This window comes from Bufo bufo, chromosome 2 (assembly GCF_905171765.1).
Source record: "Bufo bufo chromosome 2, aBufBuf1.1, whole genome shotgun sequence".
Classification (NCBI taxonomy): Eukaryota; Metazoa; Chordata; class Amphibia; order Anura; family Bufonidae; genus Bufo; species Bufo bufo.
The window spans coordinates 511,724,069-511,743,483 of NC_053390.1; the positions used below are offsets into that span (position 1 = coordinate 511,724,069).

A 19,415-nucleotide genomic window follows, 5' to 3' on the forward strand; every position below is an offset into this window, starting at 1 on the left:
TATTCTATTTTCTGAACAGGATTATGGGGGCGGCCATCTTGCCGTGCTGTTCTTAACAGCATTTAGAAAGCATTAAGAAATTTGCTTTTGGCAGCCCCATGGGCCATAGACACAATGGTCTGGAGGGGGACCTCATTGACTTATATACAGGCAGGATTAGCATGAGTTAATTGCAGTAAAGTGATCTATGCAAACCAAGAAGTGGCGCCAATAATAAGACATAGTGGCCAGTGCGAAAAGGATTTTCTTTTTTCTATAAGTAGTGTATATCAAATACATGGAAAATTTAAAAACTTCATCAAAAGTTCTTTAAAAATATATTGAGCCTAAAAAAGTTAAACAGGTCATTTTCTGATGAGACATTCCCTTTAACTGCAGATCTGCAGTAGGCAACCATTTATACTCTGTGCGTCTAATAGGGGGCCCTAACGTACATGAATTTTGTTTGGTGCATACATTTTTTTTCCCCTCTTTTGGTAACCTGCATTTTTGTGGTTCTCTTTTGGGCCAACAGTGACCTATCTAGATGGTGTAAACTTCGAAAGGCGGTCTAGACCTGCACCAAATTATCACAGGGGCTCAGGCTGGATGATCAATCTGGTGCAGGGACAGACACTTTTCTCTGACTCTATACCAACAATTGCGTGGCTTACTGTGAGACCAACTTTTATCCCAGTACTGTGGCAGAATTTTGGGCAAAAACCGTGCATCTTATGCCCCACCCTTTCCAGTGAAGCTTCTACCATCTGTTGCATGTCCGGGGAAAAAGTGTAGAAACCCTAGATGCACCAATTTGCGCCATTTTGTGGCAATCTTTTTGGTGTGGATACATTAGTAAATCTGGGCCAGTGTGCTTGAACAGTGGCGTTATTTTAAAATGAAGTTTTTCTCTATACAGGAGGTGATGTCAAGAAGCCTGAAAACGACACAGCAGGCAGGCTGCATTTTGAAAACAAGAAGCCAGAAACAAAAAAAAAATAATGCTTGTGTGGCCTGCATATGATAATACTATAGACATTCAGCTAACATCTGGAGCTGGCATTTTGACTACAAAAAATTGCACTAAGAGTGTAAAAGTGGAGAAAATGCCAGTAAAATGTGTTAAAAAATAAATAAATCACAGGTACAGTGGGCACATACACATGGTCCATGTGACTTGGATCCTGCATGAGCCATTAAATTTTTTCTTTGTTCCTTTGTCACTGGCCTCCATCTTTCCATGCCACTCTGTGTTGTGGTGTTGATGATATCTCACCCTTAATGGGGTTGTCTCATCTAGAACGTTGGTGGCATATCGCTAGCATATGCCACCAATGTCAGATAGGCATGGGACCTGCACCGCTCTCTAGAATGAAGTTTCCAAACAGAACAAGAGAGCACTGCACATGTGCGGCTGCCCTCCATTTATTTCTATGGGAGTTACGAATATAGCCAAGCACTGGCTTGGCTATTTCTGACAGTTCCATAGAAGTGAATGGAGCGGTGGCTGCGCTTGGACGGTGTGCTCTCCATTCACTTCTGTGAGGCTTCCAAAAATAGCCGAGCGTGGCACTCACCTATTTACGACAGTTCTATAGAAAAGAATGGAGGGCGGCCACGCATGCGCAATGCACTCTGTTCTCTGCCACCAATGTTCCAAGTGAGGCATTCCCCTTTAACCTCTTAAGGCTACTTTCACACTAGCGTTTCTATGTTCCGGTATTCAGATCTGTCATAGGGTCTCAATACCGGAAAAAAACGCTTCCGTTTTGTCCCCATTCATTTTCAAAACGTAACTGAACAGAACGGAATGCTCCTAAATGCATTCCGTTCCGTTTGGTTGCGTTCGCATACTGGAGAGCAAACCGCAGCATGCTGTGGTTTTCTTTCCGTCATGGGATGCGGAGCAAGACGGATCCGTCATGACCCACAACGCAAGTCAATGGGGACGGATTTGTTTAACTCTGACACAATAGAAAACTGATCCGTCCCTGATTGACTTTCAGTGGTGTTCATGACAGATCCGTCTTGGCAATGATAAAGATAATACAACCGGATCCGTTCATAACGGATGCAGATGGTTGTATTATCGGTAACGGAAGCGTTTTTACTGAGCCCTGCCAGATCCAGCAAAAACGATATCGTGAAAGTAGCCTCATACACGCGACCATGGGGCATCGGCTGTGTGCACTCCACGTTACAGTGCGGACCCATTGACTTCATGCCATGACGTTTATTTTAGATTTTTTAAACCATAATGTGAATAGCCAAGGCACCAGGCTGATATGCATTACAAGGAGTTAACACAAAAGTCTTGAAAAGTGTGTAAGCATTAGATATTTATCTTGGTTGCGGTAATGGACGATGCCACTTTTTTTTTTCTGCTCCTAGGCCTGGCTGGGAATTTGAAGGTGCTGCTATTGTCTACTGCCCATCCAGGAAGACATCAGAACAGGTCACTGCAGAATTGTCTAAGCTGGGCATTTCTTGTGGTACTTACCATGCTGGTATGGCGATCCGTGCCAGGAGAGACGTACATCACCGATTTATGCGAGATGAAATACAGGTACAGTTGTTTGGATAGCAGTGGTGAACTAGATTCTGATAAACATTCGTTCTTTCTGGATGCCCATAAGCCCTTCTTCTTATATTTAAAAGTCTACAGAGTTTTTCCACCAATTACATTTATTCGCATCCACAGAGTAGATGAGAAATATTAAATCGGTGGGTCCTCAACCAATTCTGAATACTGGAATGGGTGTCCTCCGCCACCTTCACTGGATAATTGTGACCATAGGTTCCTATAGCATAAAAACTTAGCAGTCGAATACTTTTTTTTTTGGTAGCGCTTCCAATTATTTAAGTGACCATTTTGTGCCTTGTGTATGCTACTATGCCATTCACCACTGTGGGAGATACAGAAACAGCTGAGTACACTCCATGCGACCCATAAAGCTCTGCAGAGTGACAGATTGCATACTTTGTCACGGCTGTATACAAATCCTCATTGAAGCCTGTTCTAGGGGAGGAGGGCCAGGTTCCCTATTTCTACTGATCAGTGGGGATCCCATCAGTTGCATGTAGCATGTTTTACTTATCTTGTGGATGTGGATACATTTTATAGGTGAGGAAACCCCTTTAATGATCATATAATGAAAAGTTTTATTATCCTGTTAGACCTCTAATTGCTGTCAGTGAATGGGAACACTCTTGTTTACAGTTCATCGGCAAGTCCTAACTTGGACCTGCTGAGAACTTATTCTATTCAATGTAGACAGTCCCCTGTGTGTTTAAATAGGTTTTTCCATTTCAGAAATTCATGGCTGAGATTGGAATACCAATCTTATGTGGCGACCAGGGTGGTTGGGATTACTGAAACGGCGGTGCAAGTTATATTAAACTTTTTCCATACTGGAAAATAGAGTGCAGGCACAAGATGACAGGTCTTGGCGCTAAGTGTTGCACTTCTTGAAGAGCAGCAGGAGAAGCGCCCAGACCAGAAGGTACAGCACAGGTTGGAACATACAAGTCTCGGTGCTAGGAGAGCAGCAGGCACTAAAAGAATAGCCCTGTCAATCCAGGGGAAGGGGGGAGGGACTGAAGCTGAAGGGAGTGTAAGAAACTGGTGCTCCCAGGGCTCTGGCCAGCCCTTTGGTGCTCCAGTTAGGTCATTTGCATATAAAATAATAAAAATGTATTTTTCTCTGCAATGGGGCCACAGATAGTCTTTGAGGACCAAGGGACGTATTTGTCCCATGTTTTTAATTGCCTGTATCATCTGATTAAGAACTTTAAAATACTTTTATTTTTTTTTGTTTGAGTCAAAATATAAGTTCTTATCAACAAATGGATCTAGCTTTTTGCCAGTTATTTCATGAAATGGCTTAGTTACAGCAACTAAAGTCTACGGACTTTTGGCTCTCCATTAAAAGTAACCTAAATAGTCACATTTGTCCCATGTCATAACTCCTCCCCCAAAAATGACACAAGTGTGGAAATGCTTTTATTTATTGTTCAAATACATTCTTAAATGGAAAAAAATATAATTATTTTTATATTGATGACGGTAATCTCATGTTCCTCAAAGGGTTTTAATAAGGGTATAGTTTTTATCAGAATGATTAACCTTAACAGGGTGTATGCTTGGTTTAAAGGGTTTCTGTCACCAGAATTAACCCTATATGGGTACTTTCACACTAGCGTTATTCTTTTCTGGCATAGAGTTCCGTCTTAAGGGCTCAATACCGGAAAAGAACTGATCCGTTTTATCCCCATGCATTCTGCATGGAGAGCAATCCATTCAGGGTGCATCAGGATGTCTTCAGTTCAGTCTTTTTGACTTTTCAGGACGGAGATAATACCGCAGCATGCTGCGGTTTTATCTCCTTCCAAAATTACGGAGCACTTGCCGGAATGCAGGATCTGGCAGTTTTTACCATTGACATGCATTAATGCCGGATCCGGCCACGAGTGTTCCGGGAAAACGGATCCGGCATTGTGGTCTGCGCATGCTCAGACCGCTAAAAATTTGAAAAACATAAATGCCGGATCCGTTTTTCCAGATGACACCGGAGAGACGGATCCGGCATTTCAATGCATTTGTCATTCGGATCAGGATCCTGATCCATCTGACAAATGCCATCAGTTTGCATACATTTTGACGGATCCTCTGCCGCAAGTGTGAAAGTACCCTTAAACTAGCTGACATGAGCGATGTGCTAATGTCAGCTGAACCTAACTAGCCTATTCCTACTTTTATCTATGCCCCCGTTACTCCAGAAATATAACTTTTTATAATATGCTAATTAGCCTCTAGGAGCAGGGGGAGGTGTTGCCCCTGCTCCTAGAGGCTCCATTCTCCCACCTCTGGCCACGCCCTGCTACACTAGATTGACAGGACCAGGCAGCGTTGGTCTCCTACTGCCGGCCCTGTCTGCCATGTAAAACTCGCGCCTCCGCCGTCCCGTTCAGTATTTGGCGCAGGAGCAGTGAGTGAATGGCGCTCACCGGCTGCCTCACTGTATTCGGCGCGAGATTTCCCCAGCGCACAGGGCCTGCAGTTGGAGGTAAAGGCTGCCTTTAAGGACCTTTTAACCCCTTACATGTACGGCACAGCTGGACATGACTTGAGGACCAGCGTCGTACATGTACGGGGCAAGGTCCGCCAGATGCTGGGAAGAAATCGCAGTGGAATCGGGGCACCATGGCTGCTCTTACCGGCAGGCATCCATGCATTTCCGCCCCCCTGCAGCTCCAAGCGCTGCGATTGGCTGGTCAATGAAGACCGAATCATCGCAGCGCCGTAAGCAGGAGGAAGCTGCGGGGGGGGGGGGGGTCATGGGGAGGTGACCGTTGCTGGACTAGTCAGCTCTGGTTTCCTCCGATGACCTGCTTTCTGGGACTTGATCACCACCACGGCGATCTACTGCTTCCTGTAAAGAAGAAGAAAAAAAGAACATCTGCTACAGTGATTAAATTTTTTTTTTGTGCAGCAGAAGTTCCAGATCCCGAATCCACCTCCCTTCCCAAGCCCTAGTCCGTGTCCCTATCTCACCCCCCCCCCCCACCCCCCATCTAATTTAGCCTACGATGAACAAATTTTATCTGGCTTTTTTTTTTCCTTGCTCTGCACCACTTTTTTAGTGTGCGAGCTGTGAACTCCAAACACTGATCAGTCCGTAATCCACTGTTCAGCACCTGGGCTCATTTCTTTGGTGCAGATAAATAAAAAAAAATTAAATTTTATCTGTGCTTTTTATTTTAAGAAGTAATAGTTAGAAATATATATATATATATGTTGATTTTTAGATGTTCTTTTTTTGTATCTGCAGTAAATTGTAGTAAAGTTTTATACTGCAGTGTCTGCACGGACGCACCAAACGTCCGCTTGCGTGCGTTCTGCAACCCTGAGCACCAATAAGTACCATTTTTTTTACTAGTCGCTTTTGTGCTGTTTTCTTGTATTTTTTACACAAAAAATTAAAATAAAAATCTTGTGTTAAATAGAAATCAATTTTAGGTAGTGTTTGGTGTAGATTTTTGCACGCATATAATATCCTGTGTGCGTGCGTCCTGCACCTGCTGAGCGCTGATCAGACACATCCATTTTTCTGATCGGTCTGCTCAGTTTACTGTGCAGATTTTTTTTCTTCGTGTAGATATATATATAATCGGAGTGCTGTCCGATTTTTTTCTATTTGTCTACTAGTGGGTAAGCTCCAGTTACCGTACTTGGACTTTGCACCCGTTTTTGTTTGCTCCAAAGGTGGTGCTGCCAGTTGTTTTTCATAATAAATATATATATATATATATATACAGTCCTGATCAAAAGTTTAAGACCACTTGAAAAATGGCAAAAAATCATATTTAGTATGGCTGTATCTTAACAAGGTTCCAAGTAGAGCTTCAACATGCAGCAAGAAGAAATGGGAGTGAGACAAAACATTTTTTGAGCATTCAATTTAATGAAAACAACGAATAAACTGAAACAGGCTGTTTTCCAGCTGATCAAAAGTTTAGGATCACACCTCCAAAAAAACTAAACCCCCCCCCCCAAAAAAAAAAACAGAAATCTAACTTCCAAACATGAACTCAGTAATGAGTAGCTCCGCCAGTTGTTTATCACTTCAAAAATTTGTTTCGGCATGCTTGATGCAAGCGTTTCCATGAGGTGAGTGGGAACATTTCTCCAAGTGGTGAAGACGGCCGCACGAAGGCCATCTACTGTCTGGAACTGTTGTCCATTTTTGTAAACTTCCCTTGCCATCCATCCCCAAAGGTTCTTAATTTGATTTAGATCAGGGGAACACGCAGGATAGGCCAAAAGAGTGATGTTATTCTCCTGGAAGAAGTCCCTTGTCCTGCGGGCATTGTGTACTGTAGCGTTGTCCTGTTGAAAAACCCAGTCGTTACCACACAGACGAGGGCCCTCAGTCATGAGGAATGCTCTCTGCAACATCTGGACATAGCCAGCGGCCGTTTGACGCCCCTGCACTTCCTGAAGCTCCATTGTTCCACTGAAGGAAAAAGCACCCCAGACCATTATGGCGCCCCCTCCACTGTGGCGCATAGAAAACATCTCAGGTGGGATCTGCTTGTCATGCCAGTATGTTGGAAACCATCAGGACCATCAAGGTAAATTTTTTCTCATCAGAGAATAAAACTTTCTTCCACCTTTGAATGTCCCATGTTTGGTGCTCTCTTCCAAAGTCCAAACAAGCGGTTCTGTGGCGTTCAAGGAGACGAGGTCTTTGAAGACGTTTTTTGTTTTTGAAGCCCTTCAGTCTCAGATGCCGTCTGATGGTTATGGGGCTGCAGTCAGCACCAGTAAGGGCCTTAATTTGGGTCGAGGATCGTCCAGTGTCTTGACGGACAGCCAATTGGAGCCTCCGGCTCAGTGCTGATGAAATTTTTTGGGGTCTTCCACTTGACTTTTTTGTTCCATAACACTTAGGATGATTTAAGAAATTCCAAATGACTGTCTTACTGCGTCCCACCTCAGCAGCGATGGCGCGCTGTGAGAGACCCTGCTTATGCAGTTCAACAACCCGACCACGTTCAAAAAGGGAGAGTTTTTTTGCCTTTGCCATCACAACGTGTGACTACCTGACAGAAAATGACAATGAATCCACATCTTTGCACAGATTTGGTCTTTTAAAGGCATGTGGTCCTAAAATTTGGATCAGCTGAAAAACAGCCCGTTTCAGTTTAATCGTTATTTTCAATTAATTGAATGATCAAAAAATGTTTTCTCACTCTCATTTCTTCTTGTTGCATGTTGAAGCTCTACTTGGAACCTTGTTAAGATTCAACAATGTAAAATATGATTTTTTTTGCCATTTTTCAAGTGGTCTTAAACTTTTGATCAGGACTGTATATACAGTCAGGTCCATAAATATTGGGACAGCGACACAATTCTAACATTTTTGGCTCTATACACCACCACAATGGATTTGAAATGAAAATAACAAGATGTGCTTTAACTGCAGACTGTCAGCTTTAATTTGAGGGCATTTACATCCAAATCAGGTGAACGGTGTAGGAATTACAACAGTTTGCATATGTGCCTCCCACTTGTTAAGGGACCAAAAGTAATGGAACAATTGACTTCTCGGCTGTTCCATGGCCAGGTGTGTGTTATTCCCTCATTATCCCAATTACAATGAGCAGATAAAAGGTCCAGAGTTCATTTCAAGTGTGCTATTTGCATTTGGAATCTGTTGCTGTCAACTCTCAAGATGAGATCCAAAGAGCTGTCACTATCAGTGAAGTAAGCCATCATTAGGCTAAAAAAACAAAACAAACCCATCAGAGAGATAGCAAAAACATTAGGAGTGGCCAAAACAACTGTTTGGAACATTCTTAAAAAGATGGAACGCATCGGTGAGCTCAGCAACACCAATAGACCCGGAAGACCACGGAAACAACTGTGGTGGATGACCAAATAATTCTTTCCCTGGTGAAGAAAACACCCTTCACAACAGTTGGCCAGATCAAGAACACTATCCAGGAGGTAGGTGTATGTGTGTCAAAGTCAACAATCAAGAGAAGACTTCACCAGAGTGAATACAGAGGGTTCACTACAAGATGTAAACCATTGGTGAGCCTCAAAAACAGGAAGGCCAGATTAGAGTTTGCCAAACGACATCTAAAAAAACCTTCACAGTTCTGGAACAACATCCTATGGACAGATGAGACCAAGATCAACTTGTACCAGAGTGATGGGAAGAGAAGAGTATGGAGAAGGAAAGGAACTGCTCATGATCCTAAGTATACCACCTCATCAGTGAAGCATGGTGGTGGCAGTGTCATGGCGTGGGCATGTATGGCTGCCAATGGAACTGGTTCTCTTGTATTTATTGATGGTGTGACTGCTGACAAAAGCAGCAGGATGACTTCTGAAGTGTTTCGGGCAATATTATCTGCTCATATTCAGCCAAATGCTTCAGAACTCATTGGCCAGCGCTTCACAGTGCAGATGGACAATGACCCAAAGCATACTGCAAAAGCAACCAAAGAGTTTTTTAAGGGAAAGAAGTGGAATGTTATGCAATGGCCAAGTCAATCACCTACCTGAATCTGATTGAGCATGCATTTCACTTGCTGAAGACAAAACTGAAGGGAAAATGCCCCAAGAACAAGCAGGAACTGAAGACAGTAGAGGCCCTGGCAGAGCATCACCAGGGATGAAACCCAGCGTCTGGTGATGTCTATGCGTTCCAGACTTCAGGCTGTCATTGACTGCAAAGGATTTGCAACCAAGTATTAAAAAGTGAAAGTTTGATTTATGATTATTATTCTGTCCCATTACTTTTAATTCCTTAACAAGTGGGAGGCACATATGCAAACTGTTGTAATTCCTACACCGTTCACCTGATTTGGATGTAAATACCCTCAAATTAAAGCTGACAGTCTGCAGTTAAAGCACATCTTGTTATTTTCATTTCAAATCCATTGTGGTGGTATATAGAGCCAAAAATTTTAGAATTGTGTCGATGTCCCAATATTTATGGACCTGACTGTCAATTTGTTACTGTAGGTAGTGTTAGGCCTCTTTCACACGAGCGTGTCCGGTTGTGTTGCGGCAAACCCGCGCGAGTAGGTACGCAATTGCAGTCAGGTTTGACTGCGATTGCGTTCCGATGTTCAGTTATGCACGCGCGTGATAAAAAACCGACTGTGGTACCCAGACCCGAACTTCTTCACAGAAGTTTCAGGTTTGGGTTAGTTGTAGTGTAGATTGTATTATTTCCCCTTATAACATGGTTATAAGGGAAAATAATAGCATTCTGAATACAGAATGCTTAGTACAATAGGGCTGGATTGGTAAAAAATATATAATAATAATTTAACTCACCTTAATCCACTTGTTTGCGCAGCCGGCATCTCTCCTGTCTTCATCTGTGAGGAATAGGACCTTTGATGACGTCACTGCGTTCATCACATGGTCCATCACATGATCCATCACCATGGTGATGGGTCATGTGACGGGCCATGTGATGAGCGCAGTGACGTAATCACTGCAAGTTCTATAGGGTTCACATCAGGTGACTGACTTGTCCATTCAAGAATATAAACTCCTGGGTTGCTTTGGCTTTGTTTTGGGTCATTGTCTATCTGATCGGCGTTTCACAATACAATCAGTTTGGCTGAATTTTTTTATATTTTTTAAATCACAAAAAATACAGATAAAGAAAATAGTCTGCACAGTATATATGTAACAGTTAATAAAAGTAGTCCCAAAGCATTACATGATCGATCATATAGTTAATTCCATGAGTACACTATGTATCATCAAGCATAGTAGAAGACGTATATGAGATCAAGTACTATAGTTATACAGTATACCTTGTACAAACCAAATTTCCCATCCAATATAGTTTATAGACAAAAGACCATCCCTCCCTACCCAACTAAAGCCTTATTCTTCCTCCACACTACCCGAGCGATGGAACGGGTCCGATCTCCAAAATCTGTTACCTTATTAATATTTCAAAAGAATAGCCATTGGTGTACTTCTCCTATCTGTTTGACATGCCAGTACACTCCCATCCTATATCGTACTAAACACCTTCAGACAGCATACATCCAAAACTAGACAGAATAAAGGAGAAAGAAAGCACAAACAAACAAGTACTTTGCTTCTACCTACCACATAGCACAATTAAGAAAGGAAGCTAGTCCGGGCACTGTATCCTAAATTTCTCCCAATTTTCCCATATTTTTTTAAACTTCATTACACATTGTCTTTTAACATATACACCTTTTTCTAAGCGTAGTATATCTGACATCCTATTGAGAAATTCTCCCCTAGTCGGAGATTGAGGTCTAAGGGCCCTTTCACACTTGCTTTCTTTTCTTCCGGCACAGAGTTCCGTCGTCGGGGCTCTATGCCGGAAGAATCCTGATCAGTTTTATCCTAATGCATTCTGAATGGAGAGAAATCCGTTCAGGATGCATCAGGATGTCTTCAGTTCCAGAACGGAACGTTTTTTGGCCGGAGAAAATACCGCAGCATGCTGCGCTTTTTGCTCCGGCCAAAAATCCTGAACACTTGCCGCAAGGCCGGATCCGGAATTAATGCCCATTGAAAGGCATTAATCCGGATCTGGCCTTAAGCTCCGCATCGCCGGATCCGACGTTTAGCTTTTTCAGAGTGGTTACCATGGCTGCCGGGATTCTAAAGTCCTGGCAGCCATGGTAAAGTGTAGTGGGGAGCGGGGGAGCAGTATACTTACCGTCCGTGCGGCTCCCCGGGCGCTTCAGAGTGACGTCAGGGCGCCCCACACGCATGGATGACGTGATCACATGGATCACGTCATCCATGCGCATTGGGCGCTCTGACGTCATTCTGGAGCGCCCCGGGAGTAAGTATACTGCTCCCCCGCTCCCCACTACTACTATGGCAGCCAGGCAGCGTCCTGGCTGCCATAGTAACACTGAACGCATTTTGAAGACGGATCCGTCTTCAAATGCTTTCAGTTCACTTGCGTTTTTCCGGATCCGGCGTGTAATTCCGGCAAATGGAGTACACGCCGGATCCGGACAACGCAAGTGTGAAAGAGCCCTAAGCCAATATCTGGCTATCAATTTCCTAGCCTGAAATAACAGACGCTGTACTCCCAGACGATGATGGCGATTTTTTGATGTCTAATATCCCGACTTTACATGTTCTCGGTCCAGGCGGAACCGTAATATTAAATGCTTCTTTTATTGAGGCCAGAACCGCGGTCCAGGAGCTCCGGAGCTCCGCACAATCCCAGAACATGTGTAACAGGGATGCAGGGCTTATGCCACATCTAGGACAATCCGCACCTTCCCGAACACCTATCCGGCATAAAAACTCTGGAGTCCTATACACCCGGTGTATTAAAAACAACTGGGACATAAGCTGCCCCTCTCCGGCTTGATAATTGCAGAGTGAGCGCTAAAAGCGCTTTCCACTGCTCTTCTGAGATCGGCCCTACCTCACTTTCCCATTTAGATTTAACTGCTAAAACGTCTTGTTTCAGTGATTTCACATACAAGTTCCTGTAGGTAGATGATATCAGACCACTCGAGGAGCTGTTTGTAAGAAGTTGCTGAAACAACGGAACCATAGTACATTTCAATGATAAGGATTTAGCCTGTGTCTGAAAGGCATGCCGTAGTTGCAGAAATTGATAAAAGGCCGTGTGTGGGAGACCAAATTTGTTTCTTAACTGTTCAAAGGACTTAAAGACACCAGCACTCTGTAGTTGACATAAATACCTCACTCCTTTGCGCTCCCAGGGTGAAAAGCCATCTAATTGGAATAGTTCAGGAAGGTGCGGATTTTTCCATATAGGGGAAAACTGCGTAAACCCTTTTACTGATAACAGCGCCCGACATTTCTGCCAAACCTTGTGCATCATGAAAAGTGTGGGATGCCCTGTCAGCTTGCCAACAATTCCACTATTTTCCAATAAAGCCACCGGAGAATTGTGACCAATAATGTGTCCCCCGGATTCCTCCCTCATCCCCTCAGCTGTTGCAATTGGGCCGAAATGTAGTAGAGCCATGCATTCGGTACTGAGAGCCCACCCTCCTCTTTCCCTCTCTGCAGAGTGTCTAATCTAATCCGTGCTTTTTTATGGCGCCAAATCAGATCCCTAAATAACCTATCGATTTTTATAAATATCCTGCGTGGAATCCATACTGGGGAATTATGCAAGAGATACATGAGTTTGGGCATGAGAATCATTTTAAGAAGATTACTCCTCCCAATTTCAGATAGCGGCAGCTTGCACCAAGCCTTAAAGGGTTTCTACCACCAGAAATACTGTTATGTAGCTGACTGACATTAGCGATGCGCTAATGTCAGCACTATACATAACAGTATGTTTCTAACATTAGTACCTGCAGCCGTTTTTGTAAAAAAAAAAGCACTTTTATTATATGCTAATGAGCCTCTAGGTGCTATGTGGGCGTAAAATCAGCACCTAGAGGCTCCGTCTACTCCCGCTTTATCCCGCCCAGCTCTTCTTGAATGATGGCACGATCCACCGCATTGTTGACGAAATCCCGCGCCGTTCACTTCTGTCTTCGGCGCAGGCGCAGTGAGTGAAGGCTGCTCTCCTGATGCCGGCTTCCTCACTGTGACGTAGTCAGCGCAGGCGCAGTGAGGAAACCGGCATCAGGAGAGCGGCGTTCACTCACTGCGCCGAAGACAGAAGTGAACAGCGCAGGCACGGGATTTCGTCAACGATGCGGTGGATCGTGCCATCAATCAAGAGGAGCTGGGCGGGATAAAGCGTGAGTAGACGGAGCCTCTAGGTGCTGATTTTACGCCCACATAGCACCTAGAGGCTCATTAGCATATAATAAAAGTGCTTTTTTTTACAAAAACGGCTGCAGGTACTAATGTTAGAAACATACCGTTATGTAGTGCTGACATTAGCGCATCGCTAATGTCAGTCAGCTACATAACAGTATTTCTGGTGGTAGAAACCCTTTAATCTTATCCAACATTGTGATCAAAAGCGGCTCAATATTAAGTTTAATATAACTGTTAGGGTTTGCTGTAACTATTATCCCCAAATACTTGACTTGATGCGCAATTTGCAATGGGCTAGATTTTGGGAGGAGAGTCATAGCAGATTCATCTAACGGTAGGAGAACGGATTTGTACCAGACCTATCTCCAAACTCCCGTAGAAGTGCCATGACAGGACCTAAGGACTGTTCCACATTACCCAAATATATTAACATGTCATCAGCATATAGGGACACCCTCTCCTCCCAGGTCCCACAGGGAAATCCTACGATCTTATCAGATGAGCGCAACAAGCAGGCAAGCTGCTCAATTGCGATAGCAAACAGAAGGGGGGATAATGGGCATCCCTGACGGGTTCCTCTTCCCAATCTGAACGACTCAGAAGTTCCCCCATTAGCCCGTATCCTAGCCGTGGGGCCGTTGTATAACAACTGAACCCAGGAGATAAAGGTCTTCCCAAACCCCATGACTCGCAACACCTCCCAAAGATAACTCCATTCAACGCTATCAAAGGCCTTAGCCGCGTCCAATGAAAGGATGGCTCGACCTCTGACAGACTCAACTCTTCTCTGAGTATTAAGAAAAAGTTGTCTGAGATTTACCGAAGTGGATTTGTCAGGCAGGAAACCCGCCTAACATTCCACCCTATTATCTTAAGATTATTTGCCATAGTACCACCTAGTATATTTAATAGCCAAGCACACCACAGCAGTCCCATATGATACCTCCATACTCCTTGCATACCGCAGAAGTACTCGGACCCCGCTCCATCGCTCAACCCACCCATTCCCAGCCCCAAAAACTAAGCCAAAAACAAAACGGCTAACGGCAAGAATATGCTCCCTGCCCTGAAAAACCCAACAAAATGGGCGATAAAATTTCCCTACGGTCGGCCATATATATGGCGGGATAACTGCCACAGGGAAACCTGTGGAAGAATGCAAACATAAATCGGGTTGCCAATGCTGACCTGCCCACATGCAAGTGAATCTGCAGCGTATTGTATCTAAGCAAAGTACATAAACATATTTAAATATCTTCAGGTGACACCCGCAACTCGTCACCAGAGTAATACATGGATCTAAGGACCCTACATATAGAGCACAAATAACATAAACAAAGGGTCATAAGAACAGTAGACAGGAATGAGGAACGACCTATACGCAAAGCATTGATATGCAAAACATATCAAACGTGTCGCTTAGGGCTCTTTCACACTTGCGTTGTTCTTTTCCGGCATAGAGTTCCGTCGTCGGGGCTCTATGCCGGAAAAATCCTGATCAGGATTATCCCAATGCATTCTGAATGGAGAGAAATCCGTTCAGGATGTCTTCAGTTCAGGACCGGAACGTTTTTTGGCCGGAGAAAATACCGCAGCATGCTGCGCTTTTTGCTCCAGCCAAAAATCCTGAACACTTGCCGCAAGGCCGGATCCGGAATTAATGCCCATTGAAAGGCATTAATCCGGATCCGGCCTTAAGCTAAATGTCGTTTTGGCGCATCCGACGTTCAGCTTTTTCTGAATGGTTACCATGGCTGCCAGGACGCTAAAGTCCTGTCTGCCATGGTAAAGTGTAGTGGGGAGCAGCACACCCACCGTCCGCATGGCCCCCGGGGCGCCCCACGGGCATGGATCACGCGATCCATGCGTATGGGGCGCCCCGGGAGCCGCACGGGCGGCAAGCACACTGCTCCCCCGCTCCCCACCACTACCATGGCAACCAGGACTTTAATAGCGGCCTGGCTGCCATAGTAACACTGAACGCATTTTGAAGATTGATCAGTCTTCAAATGCTTTCAGTTCACTTGCGGTGTTACGGATCCGGCGGGCACCTCCGGTAACGGAAGTGCACGCCGGATCCCAACAACGCAAGTGTGAAAGAGCCCTTAGTATATCCGTCATATCTCGTGTGATCCAGCTCCGGGATAGACAGGACACTCGTCCCACAGATGCCGAATTTTTCAGCGAAGGTTCGTTAGTGTCAATCCACTGCGCCGCCTCCAGGGGTGTGTCAAAGAAGCAGACTTCTCCGTGCGCCACTACACGGAGCTTGGCTGGATACAACATGGAGTACAGGATTTGTAGATTTCGGAGGCGTCGTTTCACATCCAGGAACTTGACTCTCTTCCGTTGGACCTCTGCGGAGAAATCTGGATAAATCGCAATTTTACTTCCATTGATCAGTAGCTCAGGATGATCTCTTGCTTTCTTAAGTATAGTGTCCCTGTCCCTGAAGTGTAACAACTTCATTAAAACTAGGTGAGGTGGGGCCCCTGGTGGTGGAGCGCGGAACGGCACTCTGTGCACCCTTTCAATAGCAAATATCCTGGATAGCGAGTCCTTGCCAAATTTAATTGTAATCCAATCTTCAAAAAAGGATACTGGATCAGGACCTTCTGCCTTCTCGGGGACCCCCACCAACCGGAGGTTGTTCCTCCTTGAACGATTCTCTAAATCATCTGTTTTTTACATCAACAGAGTTACATTGTGAATAACCCTGCCTAGATCTCTTTTAACAGGGGGCAATTGGTCCTTCAAGGTGCTCACTCTGACTTCAACCTCAGTCATCCTATCAGTGACTTTTTTAAGGTCTTGACGGAGAAAGGATACATTTTCTTGCAGGCTTCCCATGTTAGTAGTGAGAAGAGCAAGCGTGCTGTTACTTTGCTGAACCGCCTTAAAGATATCTTTAGAAGTGGGCTCACTAGTATCTTCATCAGGCTGTCCATGCTGGGTATGCTGAATACATAGAGATGCAGGGCCACTAGGTGGAGCTATGGGAACAGAAGCTGAAGCTCCAGCCATCTTCCCTGTCATTGAAGCTCATATTCAGGCCCCATTGCTGCTGATGCTGAGGTTTTCTGCCTCCCAGCTGTCTCCCCCGACATATAAAGGGATAAAGCAGGCATTTCAGAGGGAGGCTGAGCGGGCGTATTTACCCAAGCGGGCCGCCACGTCCGCGGCCCGTACCTCCGATGCGGCGCCATCTTGTTTGACCGGCGTGGACGTACCGGCCTCTCTCAGCTCCCTTTCCTTCTTGCCTGTGCAGGTCATGGTGTTCTGTACAGGATCCGCACACTCTCAGGTGCCCCTCAGTGAAGTCCAGAGCAGCGGCGCTTACTGCAGATGAAGGATTCCTCAGGATAGCAGACGGCAGGTCAGGAGCTCCCCTCAAGCACGTCCGCTCACATGCCCGACCAGGCCACGCCCCCACAGTTTGGCTGCATTTGAGCGCGCAGTATGTCTCTGAAACCCCCAGAATTCATCCGGCTGCTTCTGTCCTGTGTCCCATCATCAATAAACACTAGGGACCCAGTGCCATTGGCAGCCATGCATGCCCAAGCCATCACACTGCCTCCACCGTGTTTTACACATGATGTGGTATGCTTTGGCTCATGAGCTGTACCATGCCTTCGCCATATTTTTTTCTTTCCATCATTCTTTTAGAGGTTGATCTTGGTTTCATCTGTCCAAAGAATGTTCTTCCACAAGCGTGCTGTTTTTTTAAAATGTTTTTTTTTTTAGCAAAGTCCAATCTAGCCTTCTTATTCTTGAGGCTTATGAATGGCTTGCACCGTGCATTGAACCCTCTGTATTTACTTTAATGCAGTCTTCTCATTATGGTAGACTTGGATATTGATACGCCTATATCCTGGAGGGTGTTGTTTAATTGGTTGGCTGTTGTGAAGGGGTTTCTCTTCACCATGGTAATTATTCTGCGATCATCCACCACTGGTGTCTTCCATGGGCATCCAGGTTTTTTTTCATTGTTGAGGTCACCAGTGTACCAAACTGTAGATTTTGCCACTCATAATAGTGTAGCAATTTTTCGGATGGTTTTTTTCTGTTTTCGCATATAGAGGATGGCTTGTTTCACCTGCATGGAGAGCTCTTAAAAATTTGAAGATTTGCTTCTAAACTTCCAAGCCTTCTAACGTCCCAAAAAAATAAAATGTAATTTTCAAAATGATCCAAGCATGAAGTAGACATATTGGGAATGTAAAGTAATAACTATTTTTGGAGGTATTACTATCTTTTATAAAAGTAGAGAAATTGAAATTTGAAAATTTGAATTTTTTTTACATTTTTTTTGTTTTATAAATAAAAATGAAATATTTTGACTCAAATTTACCACTATCTTGAAGTACAATATGTGACGAGAAAAAAACATCAGAATGGCCTGTATAAGTAATGCGTTTTTAAAGTTATCACCACACAAAGTGACACATGTCAGATTTGCTAAAAATGGTGTGGCCCTTAAGGTGAAAAAAATGGCAGGGTCCTGAAGGGGTTAAGAAACACAACAAATCTCTAGAAGTATGCTTGAAGAATAACGTATTTACCTTGGCTCTGGATGTATAACGAGCCTTGAAAATGTTTAGTTCAAATTATGATTCCTGAGGCCAGTGTTAATTCTTCTTTCTATCTGTATTAGGCCTCATGCACACAACAGTATTTTTTCACGGTCCGCAAAACGGGGTTCCGTTGTTCCGTGATCGTTTCCGTTTTTTTTCCCGTGCGTCTTCCTTGATTTTTGGAGGATCACCAGACATGAAAAGTAAAAAAAAAATCTAAGTCAAGTTTGCTTTGAAAATGATAGGAAAAAAACGGACACGGATGCGGATGACAATCTTGTGTGCCTCCGTGTTTTTTCACGGACCCATTGACTTGAATGGGTCCGCGAACCGTTGTCCGTGAAAAAAATAGGACAGGTCATATTGTCTGAGCCCTGAAAAATAACGCTCCATTCCTTTACTAGATGTCAATGGTTTGTATCTGCAGTCAATATGTGGCCAGAAGCTAGTAGGAAATATTAAAATTTTGCAAATAAGATGTATCTTTTGGGGTGGTGGATAGAGCAGGATGGGTTATTCATCTGTCCTCCAGATCTCTAATTTTTTTAGTATATTGAGCTGTTCCTTGAGATGCCAGTATTGTGCCAAACTAAAGTGCCTTGTTGAGTAATAATGACTAACAGTTTCTGCATTTTGCAGTGTGTTGTGGCTACTGTGGCATTTGGGATGGGTATCAATAAACCAGACATCCGTAAAGTTATCCACTATGGAGCTCCTAAAGAAATGGAATCCTACTATCAAGAAATTGGTCGAGCCGGTAGAGACGGTCTGCCTAGTAGCTGCCATGTTTTGTGGACTCCCACAGATATGAAGTTTAACAGGTAAATATAAAAATATTCATACAGCAGATCACAGTTTGCAACATTTTTAGATTTAAACTTTAAAGGAACAGGATACAGGACACAAGTAAATGTGAACCTAATTAACAAACGTTAAAAAATAAGCCTATTTCCCGTTGAGACTACCACGTCCAGTACTAGAACATTGCTGTATGGCTTGTGATATGAGCAGGAGCAGCAAGGAAACACTCCTAGGGGAATACAAGTTACGTTTGGTGCTCATTTACACTATCCCTACAGTTCTCAAAAAAATCCAATACTTCTTATACTCTGCTATATGCTCTGCCTCCTAAGCCTGTGCTGTAGGATTTTACTGCTTCACATTAGCTCCAATGCTCCAAGAAGCAATCCCTTCTGTGGTCTACTAGAGTCTTAGACATAGTGACTCAATAAAACACCAATGACCTCAATATTACACTGTGGAGTTTGAGTTGACCATGATTTGGTGCCTTCAGAATCCTGAAATCAGCACCATTAATTTCCTTGGATGTGTGTTCTTGTATAACATGCCTTGTATGTAGTCATGATTGTGAGTAGTGAAAGAAGAATTCAGCCTAAGGCCTCTTGCACACGACCGTATGGCTTTTTCAGTATTTTGCGGTCCGCAAAAAAACGGATCCGCAAAATATACGGATTACGTCTGTGTGCATTCCTTTTTTTGTGGAACGCAACAGCTGGCCCCTAATAGAACAGTACTATATTTGTCCGTTATGCGGACAATAATAGGAC

At 44.1% G+C, this 19,415-nt stretch overlaps 1 protein-coding gene across 2 annotated transcripts in view; it reads left to right on the forward strand.

Annotated features, from left to right (window-relative positions):
• The window catches only part of WRN (WRN RecQ like helicase), a 230,960-nt gene that overhangs the window by 120,245 nt on the left and 91,300 nt on the right, over positions 1–19,415 (forward strand). For both annotated transcript variants that reach the window (XM_040417879.1, XM_040417880.1), the window contains 2 exons: positions 2,371–2,545; positions 18,487–18,668. In XM_040417879.1, the coding sequence (XP_040273813.1) occupies positions 2,371–2,545; positions 18,487–18,668 (357 nt within the window). The remainder of the gene's footprint in view (positions 1–2,370; positions 2,546–18,486; positions 18,669–19,415) is intronic.